Source organism: Paroedura picta, chromosome 4 (genome assembly GCF_049243985.1).
Source record: "Paroedura picta isolate Pp20150507F chromosome 4, Ppicta_v3.0, whole genome shotgun sequence".
Lineage (NCBI taxonomy): Eukaryota > Metazoa > Chordata > Lepidosauria > Squamata > Gekkonidae > Paroedura > Paroedura picta.
This window is the reverse complement of record NC_135372.1, coordinates 8,590,131-8,599,499: the sequence shown is the minus strand read 5'-3', so window position 1 is coordinate 8,599,499 and position 9,369 is coordinate 8,590,131. Positions and strand designations below refer to the sequence as shown.

At 49.0% G+C, this 9,369-nt stretch overlaps 1 protein-coding gene across 3 annotated transcripts in view; it reads right to left on the bottom strand.

Annotated features, from left to right (window-relative positions):
* Positions 1-1,272: 1,272 nt before the first annotated feature.
* The window catches only part of LOC143834850 (proprotein convertase subtilisin/kexin type 4-like), a 30,458-nt gene continuing 22,361 nt past the window's right edge, over positions 1,273-9,369 (bottom strand). For 2 of the 3 annotated variants that reach the window (XM_077331705.1, XM_077331707.1), the window contains exons 11-15: positions 7,202-7,319; positions 6,254-6,433; positions 4,352-4,476; positions 3,830-3,949; positions 1,273-1,894 (exon numbers count right to left, since the gene is read on the bottom strand). In XM_077331705.1, coding sequence (XP_077187820.1) covers positions 1,395-1,894; positions 3,830-3,949; positions 4,352-4,476; positions 6,254-6,433; positions 7,202-7,319 — 1,043 coding nt within the window. In that variant the 3' untranslated portion in view covers positions 1,273-1,394. Of the gene's footprint in view, positions 1,895-3,829; positions 3,950-4,323; positions 4,477-6,253; positions 6,434-7,201; positions 7,320-9,369 lie in introns of all 3 variants that reach the window. The other variant, XR_013229912.1, reaches the window with a different exon arrangement.

The following is a 9,369-nucleotide window of genomic DNA, read 5'->3' as shown; positions in this document are numbered from 1 at the left end:
ATTGCCTTCCCTTCCTTTCCCCATAACATTCACCTGTGAGTGAAGTGGGGCTTAGAGGTCTGAGAGAACTGGGATGTCCCACAGTCACCCAGCAGGCCTCAGTTGTCTCTAAGCAGGTTAAAATTGCCTTTTCTCCCTCTCCCCATAACAGACACCCTAGAAGTGGGGCTGAGAGCTGTGAGGGGCAGCAAGCGGCCCCCGACCCAGAGTCGCAGTCATTGCCTCATTGCCCACTGCCAAGCAGCAAAGGTTTTCTGGCGTTGTGGGCAGCAGCAGGCAGGCCCCTCAGGCCCCCACTCTCCAGACCAGTGCCCCTGACTCTGGCCTCTGTCTCCGGCGATGTCCAGTGGCCAAATGGCGGCTACTGGCCTTGCGGAGGGCAGGCCGGGTGGTCGCTGGCCAATCAGGAGGGATGCACTGAACGGAGAGGGCCCCGGACAGTCTCCGCCCAGGAGGCCGTTTCCATTTTATAAAAGGGAGCAAAAAGTGTTAAAGATGGAGGAGGCGCTTCGATCCTGGGCTGTCAAGTGTTGACTCTCAGGTTGTGAGTTTTGCGTGACCAAACATCTCCCCCCTGCATCCATCTTCCTTTGGGACTTGAGTCACTTTCCACAAGCTGCATAGCTGACGTTGACGGAAAATTTGGCTTCAGGACAGCCTTTCTCAATCTTTTCACTGTGGAGCAGCCCCTGAAACCATGAAGTGATGGCAGGTGGCCACACCTCCCTGCCACACCCCTGGAAGTGACATGTCCTGGGAAGGGTCATCACCCAGACAACACCACCCCACTTACTCCAAGAAGGACAGCCCCTCCCTCCCACCCAACCCCCACTCAACTGATGGAGGGATATTTAAAGAAATGATTATAACCTTCTTATTGATTGAGCACCTACTGGAAAAGCATCTATGATATTGCATGTTGGATCCCCTAAAGAGGGAGGGCCTGTCTCTGCCCACTGCCTTTTGAAAATTACTCCGTGAATTGTGTGAGATTAGGAAGGACGTTTGTATTAAGTGGGCCGGCATCTAGGTCCCAGAGGAAGGAATGTACTTCTTGTTCTGTAAACAATGGGTCAGCAGTTCTATGCGGAGGGCTGTGGGTCCTGGAAATGACTCCCAAAGAGTGAATTAAGCCCCCATCATGAGGTAGGCATGATGTAGGTGTACAAAATACCGTGCAGCCCTGTGCGAGAGACGCAGACGTGTTGAAATTCCCTGTGTCTATTAGCCTTGGCTCAAACAAACAGCTTGAATGGCAAGGGGACACGCGACTAGAAGCGAGACTGGCCGTAGCCAGAGGTTTATTGCATTCAGGCGACGCAGCATTAACTTAGAGAGATTAAAATAAGGACTCCAAGGGCACTGGGGCACTTCCCGAAGAGCAGGCCGCCGCTTCATGGGAGAAGCTTCTGCCCCAGTTCCGTTGTCTGCTCCTCCGAGCCGACCCGCTTGCAATGGACCAGTTCCAAGATGGCCGCCTCTGATTCAAGAGCTGGGTCCGGCTTCTTCTGCCCGGGGCCCACGAGGTGCAAGCAGCGGTACGCCAGGAAGACGATGCCCATGAGAGCAGGGCTCACACCCAGCAGGATCACCGCAGTCAGGAGCGGAAGGCGCCGGGGGCCTTGGAAGAGGTTCCCGCCACGGGGCAGGTAGGTGCGAAGGAGCTGGGAGCAGGAGTGGGCGAGCTCGTCGTAGGTGCTGAAGGGTGGGCAGGCGGTGCAGTTGCTGGCCGTGCTTCCCTGGCACGTGTAGCAGGAGAAGTGGCAGGCCGCACACGCCTGGACTGTGCGGGAAGTGCCGCTGGGGTCACGGGAACGACGAGAGTGGTTGTAATACCTGGGCGGGCAGTAGGAGAGGCACAGGTGGTGGAAAGCGTAGAATGGGCTGGTGCATTCTGGGAAAAGAAAGGTCGAGGCGTCTCAGGAATGCCACATTCCCGACTAGAGTTCTTCCTCGCTTTTGCAAAAGATTACACAGTGGCTTTTTATAAGTATGTGTGTGTGTGTGTGTAAGCCTTTGGGAGTGCTGCTCTGGCATCCAATCACCTTTCAGGAAGGAGGATGCCATGCTGGAGGGAAACACAGCCAGAGTTTTGTTCAGGTCTGCCTGAAGGGCAGTGCAGAGCCTGTTTGGTTCTGCCTCTGAGAGGGGGCAGGGAATGCTCAGGGCTGGCTCAAGAGAAAGAGAGGAGGGTAGTGCTGCTTGGTAGTGTGGCAGAGTTGTTTGGCTCTGCTTCTGACAGAGACTAAAGTCCTAGACTCTCCTGTAGCAGGAGAAGAGTCCAGGAGCACCTGGAAGACTACCAAATTTGTGGCAGGACAGGAGGCTCTGTGAGCTACGGCTCACCTCTTCCAATACCTCTGTACCAGCAGAAAAGCGCAAGAGTCCAGTGGTATCGTAAAGACGAACAAAATTTGTGGCAGGGGGTGAGCTAAACATGAGTCACTGCTCACTACTTCAGAAAGCTCACAAAACCTCATGCTCTGCCAGAGATTTTGTTAGTCTTTACGGTGCCACCGGACTGTATCTGAGAAGTGAGCAGTGAGTCAGGAAAGCTCCTCCCCTGCCACAAGTTTTGTTAGTTTTCAAGGTGCTGCAGGACTCTTGCTCTGGCATTTAGGCCTGAAAGCATTCGGGAATATTCAAGCCACTCTCTGAAACCATGGCTAGTTTAAATTAATGTTTCCCAACCAGGTTTCTCCTTTGTCTGCCGGGAGACCTGTGCTGCTGATCTATTCCTCGAAACCATCCTGTGTAGATAAATCTTTGTGTTGTTCACATAGAATTACCGTCCAGGTGATCTCTGCACACCACAAAACTTAAATCACACCAGTGAACCCATTCCTACACACTCTTACCTTCAGAACACCTGGTCACTGAGGGGAAAGGTTTATAGTTTAAAATAAAGAAATCTGCTTTCACAACTATCACAGGGGGCTGTGATTTTATTGTTCCCTACTGGATTTCTTTTTAGATTTCGCATCGGCGATTTCACTTCTCACTCTGGGTTTTGTAAATTTGACTTTCAGTTCCCAATGGTGATTTGTCAATGATATATGGCGATTTGTCAATGTGCAAACATTGTTGAAGAGTGCCAGACTGGGAAAAGGAGTCTCAAAGTGGCTTACAGTCACCTTCCCTTTCCTCTCCCACAACAAACACCCTGTGAGGGAGGGGAGGCTGAGAGAGCCCTGATATTACTGAAGAAGAAGAAGAAGAAGAGTTGGTTCTTATATGCTGCTTTTCTCTACCCAAAGGAGTCTCAAAGCAGCTTACAGTCGCCTTCCCTTTCCTCTCCCCACAACAGACACCCTGGGAGGGAGGTGAGGCCGAGAGAGCCCTGATATCACTGCTCAGTCAGAACAGCTTTATCAGTGCTGTGGCAAGCCCAAGGTCACCCAGCTGGCTGCATGTGGGGGAGTGAAGAATCAAACCCGGCTCCCCAGATTAGAATTCCGCACTACTAACCACTGCACCAAGCTGGCTTTTTTGTATTACTGCACACCCTTGCTATGTCAGTATCACTCACTTCTTAGAGAAGCCCCTCGTTGAAGTGCTAGTTGGTTTTATCCTATCCTGGTGCTGGGTGGGGCTGTGCACTCTGGGTACATAAGGGGGAATTTACCTAAGATCCCCAGTTTTAGCAAGGACCCCCTGATGAGCTCATCATCCTTCTTCAATAACCCAGTTTCTTTTCCTAAATGGAAGTCTGGTTATTGGAAGCGATCAGAGATTCGCACGGCGGCAAGGAGGTTCCTTAGCCAAGCTCCCCAATAAAGGTTGTTTGCTGGTAAGGAGAAACAGGATGGAGATGCCCCAAAGGACTCACCCTGGCATGTCCCGTCAGCGTCTCGTCTGACGCACTCACTCACCACCAAAGCGGCTGCCGTTCTCGCTAGCATGTCCTCATCTGTACCATACAGCTTCAACACCAAGTGGGTGAGGACGCCTTGGAGGGGTGCAGAAGAAGATGGAAACATGAGTGGCAGAAAGACCAGACTGTGCTCTGCAGTAATGTGCATCTGAAATCCTCAGCCTCCAAATTTCTCCTTGGATTTTGAAGATCCAAACCACTAGGGCCTTGTTTACAAAGTGGAAACAATACACTGGGAATCCTTCACAGTTCTATTTTGGTTTCCATGTGTTTATCAGAGTGTGGTGCGAGCACACTGCGCTACTAGCTCTGGGTTCCTGTGCAGATTCTCCCACCCCAGCAATATCAGGGGTGGTGAGAAGGGGTTAAGTTCTGTGACATCTCCTTTGTTTAAAAAAAAGGGAAGGAAAAGGTATTGAGCAGTACAGATAAAGCATTACAGCTCTTACCTGTGTTGGGGGAAGATGGCCAGTTTACCTGTGTTGTATGCATCTCCTTTGTTCTCCAGCAGAAGGGTCCAGATGCCATGTGGGTCTTCATCCCAGTAGTGTGTGGACATAAAAGACCAGTCCTTGTACCCATCACGACTAGTATCATAAGGCCTAGGGGACAAAGAAGTAGGTTTTATACCCCACTTTTTACGGTCCAAAGGAGTCTCAAAGCAGCTTACAATCACCTTCCTTTCCTCTCCCATGGAAATAAGGCTGAGAGCTTGGAGACAGCTGTTCTGCAAGAAGAGCTCTAACAGGACCATGACTAGCCCAAGGTCACATAGCTGGCTGCACGTGGAGGAGTGGGGAATCACACCCAGCTCTCCAGATTAGAGGCTGCTGCTCTTAGCCACTACACTAAGGCATGAACCAAACACAGAGCCATGAGGAATATTAAGATTTTAACTTTAAAAAAATGCGTACAATCTATTACATGCAAAGCTTCTCACACTTTCAGGGCTTTCACATGACCTCCTGTCTTAACATGGGAGGGAGGGAGGAGAACGATCAGATTTTTATTGTTTTACAGCCACGTTTTACTGATGTGCACTTGTGCTTTCAGTGCTTGTGTGAATTGCTAGATCTGACAAAGGAAAAGATAAAACTGACTGCAGAAACAATCATGCTCCAGTTCTGTTAATTTTAAAAACACCCCTCATTAAACTGAAAGGGCGGGGAAATGGGGCCCAGTGTGCACGCACGCACGCGCGCGCGCACACACACACACACACACACACACAAGTCTGGAACATTACCAGGGAAGTGCAGAATTGCCTATGTTGGTTTTGCATCTCCTGGACAGAAATATTTATCCATTGAGTTTTGATCCAGTCATTCCTCTAAAGTAGCCTTTTTCAACCTTTTGACCATGGAGGAGTCCCTCAAATAATTTTTCAGACTTCAAGGAACCCTGGAAACTGGCCACACCCCATGCTATGCCCCAGGAAGTGACATCACTACTCATACCTTTAGCCTTCCTTTTGCTCCCCCCCTTTGCTACTACTATGGTGGTTCTGCCTCATGTAGGCCGGAAAGATGAGTAGGATCTGACAAGACAGCTCAGACCCCCCCCATACCACACCACTTCAGAGCTCCTGTATACCCCCTTCAAAACTCCCACAGATCTCCAGGAGTCCACAGACCCCTGGTTGGGAATCCGTGCTCTAAGTGGTGTGAGAGCCAGCTTGGTGTAGTGGTTAGCAGTGCAGACCTCTAATCCGGTGAGCCAGGTTTGATTCTGCGCTCCCTCACATGCAGCCAGCTGGGTGACCTTGGGCTAGTCACAGCCCTGATAAAGCTGTTCTGATCAAGCAGGGATATCAGGGCTCTCTCAGCCTCCCCTCCCTCACAGGGTGTCTGTTGTGGGGAGAGGAAAGGGAAGGCGACTGTAAGCTGCTTTGAGACTCCTTTGGGTAGAGAAAAGCAGCATATAAGAACCAAATCTAGGGCTTTTCTACATTCTAATTTTCCTCATTTGTCTGTTCTTGTTGCTGTTTCCATGTTCTGCATGCATTCTTCTCCCTCTAGTGGTCAATACAATATTACATAACCTCTCTGCTAATTTAACCAGCAGGTTTTTATACTGGGCATCTAATCAACCACTAGAGGGAGCAAAACACATACAGAACAACCCCCCCCCCCAAAAAAAAAGCAACAGGAACATACAGATGAGGAAAATGAGAATGCAAAAAAGATCTAATAATTTCAAGATAGCTGCAGACACAAGGGTCTTCGACTACTTTACCCTCACAACAACCCTGCATGGCAGGCAAGGCTGAGAGCGAGAGTGGCCACCCATTTAGCTATTACCGTCAAGAAGACAGCTGAAGCCAGATCTCCTGAGCCCCGGTCCAACACTATCTACCCTCTCACCCAGGCTCTAACTCACCTGACAGCAACGAGGGTAGATTTGGTTCCCATTGGGCTGGTCAGCGAAATGACTAAATCTCCTCTCCGGCTGTAGCTCAGCGAAAGCTGCACCTGGACGTGCTCCAGAGAGAGGATGTCAGCTTTTCCCCCGCGGCAGGCGGAGGCGTTGATGGAGACGGACAGTTTTGAGCCGATCGTCCTGCCAAGAGAGCCAGTGACAAGTTAAAGGTCTCAGAAACCAGCAGTCCAGCTGCCATCGGCCATCACCTTCGCTCTGCCATCAAGCTTGCTCCTGCTTTAAGCACAGGGATCCTTTTGAGGAGAGGCTCCCACAGCTACATTCTACCTCAATGCCCTCATCCCCCCCCCACACACACACACACATACACAGAATGGACAGAAATGGAAAATTTACCATTGACTTTAAATGGTGCCAAATTGATTGGGTCGAATCCAAGCCATGCAAGGATGCTTTGGATTCTGAAACGGCCCTATTTTATTATTATTTTATTTTGTTTTATTTTGCAGATGCCTACTACATGGAAGAGGGAGCCGGGATTATAGCATGAGCTTTCAGCTTTTAACCAGTACAACATTCCTTATCTTCATCCAGCACCCCTGTGCCATGACAGATTCCCAGCAGGAAGACAAGTACTCTTCCGATCAGTACGTGTGTGTGTTTATCTAGTTAAAACCACAACCCTGGTTTACAAATACACTACAAAATTCACAGCTCCCCCTCCTCTGCCCACAACCCACTAAAAAAAAATTAATGATATTCACAAGATGCGTCATACATGTTCTGGCATCATATATGGCTGGAACATTTGCCAAGGTCTATCTAGTGGCTATAGGTGGCAGGAAGTCCCAAGCGGTAATTAGATATGATGTGAAAACGGAGTTATTTTTGCCTGCCCCAAGTCTCCCAACCAAGAAACTGAGATGGAGCTTTGCGCTCGTGCCTTACAGCGGCTTGTGGAGAACGTTGACAGAACACTTTTGCTGGGGCCGAGTTGGTGTCCACTTGTTGGCCAGGTCAACCAGGTCTCCGGCATCTAAGAGCCCATATCCATAATGGTGACTCACTTTAAAGGAAAGAGAGAAGAGGAGGAAGCCAAGAGAGAAATGTTGTTATTAACTAGAGGTGTTTTCAAAACTCACCCCATCCAAATTTCTCCCCAGATTGTGGCGTTTTGAACTACATGATCAGGCTTCCAAAAGGGGGAAAGATGCATTAGGAAGCCTCTCACACTCTTATTTTTTAAGAAATAAACTTTCTGAATTTTGTACAGTGCTCTGAACGTGCCGTTTGCTATGGCTTTGAGCTTCTCTCCTTCATTTGTGTCACCTCTGTGACACCATCATGGCACTGTGAAAAAGATTGTGTCAAGTTTCTCTCTGTATAGTGCTTAAGGAATACACACGAGTGCTTCAAGAATATGCTGCACGGAGAAAGAATATTGAGCTGCACATACAAATATACCAAGATTGCTGCTTCTTCTTCACCATTGTCACAGAATGCCATCCCAATTTGGATCCTCTGAGAGGCTGAGATGCTCAGCAGCCAAAATGGAGTTGGAAGGGACCTCCTGGGTCTAGCCCAAACCCCTACACACTATGCAGGACACTCACATCCCAATCGCTCATCTACTGTAACCTGCCACCCCTTTGCCTTCACAGGATCAGCCTCTCTGTCAGATGGCTCTCCAGCCTCTGCTTAAACATTTCCAAAGATGGAAAACCCACCACCTCCCGAGGAAGCCTGTTCCATTAGTTCAGCAGTGGAATAGGCTGCCTAAGGAGGTGGTGAGCTCCCCCTCACTGGCAGTCTTCAAGCAAAGGTTGGATACATACTTTTCTTGGATGCTTTAGGATGCTCTGGGCTGATCCTGCATTGAGCAGGGGGTTGAACTAGATGGCCTGTATGGCTCCTTCCAACTCTATGATTCTTTGATTCTATGATTCTATGATTGAGAAACCGCTCTGTCAGGAACTTCTTCCAGATGTTTAGATGCAATTTCTTTTGAATTAATTTCATCCCATTTGTTCTGGTCTGTCCCTCTGGGACAAGAGAGAACAACTCTTCTCCATCCTCTACGTGGCAGCCTTTTAAATGCTTGAAGGTGGTGATCAGATCCCCTCTCAGTCGTCTCCTCTCCAGGCTAAACAGACCAAGCTCCCCCAACCTTTCTTCATATGTCTTGGTCTCCAAACCCCTCACCATCTTTGTTATCCACCCTTGGACACATTCATGTTTGTCTACATCCATCTTCAACTGTGTTACCCAAAAAACACAATACTCCAAGTGTGGCTGAACCAGAGCAGAGTAAAGCGGCACCATCACCTCCCGGAATCTGGACACGATACTCCATTTGATACAGCCCCAAATCCCATTTGCCTTTTCAGCCACTGAGTCACACTGCTGACTCATGTTCAATGTAGGGTCTACTAAGACTCCTAGATCCTTTTTGCACATGCTACTGCCAAGACAAGTCTCGCCCATCTTATATTGGTGTCTGTTTTTTTCTAGCTAAATGCAGAACTTTTCATTTTACTCAGTTTAGCCAACTTCTTGAGCTTATCAAGATCCTGGATTCTGATTCTGTTGTGTCTGCTACCCCTCCCAGTTTAGTATCGTCTGCACATTTAATAAGAATCCCCTCTAATCCCTCATCCAAATAATTATAAATATGTTGAACAACACAGGCCCCAGGACAGATCCTTGGGGTACTCCACTCGTCACTCTTCTCCAAGAAGATGCTGAACCATTAACAAGTACCCTTTGGGTACAATCTGTCAACGAGTTATCGATCCACCTGACAGAATTAGGATCCATACCGCATTTCACCAGCTTGTCCACAAGAACATCATTTGGAACCTTATCAAAAGCTTTACTCAAATCCAGATCATCCTAAGTCTCTGCCCAGTGGCCTGCCATTGGCGCAAATTCACCTAACTCCTGGAGGAGTCATCCACTTCTCACTCGTGTTTCGGCTGTCCCCAAGTTGGTCAGTTAGAGTATTTTCCACAGAGACGTCCAGCACTCCTAGAATCCGACCTGCATGGCCACTTGTAGGCGCTGCCTAGTGCCCGCATCTTCTGCTCCCACTCCAACTAGTCTTCACAGGGCTGGTC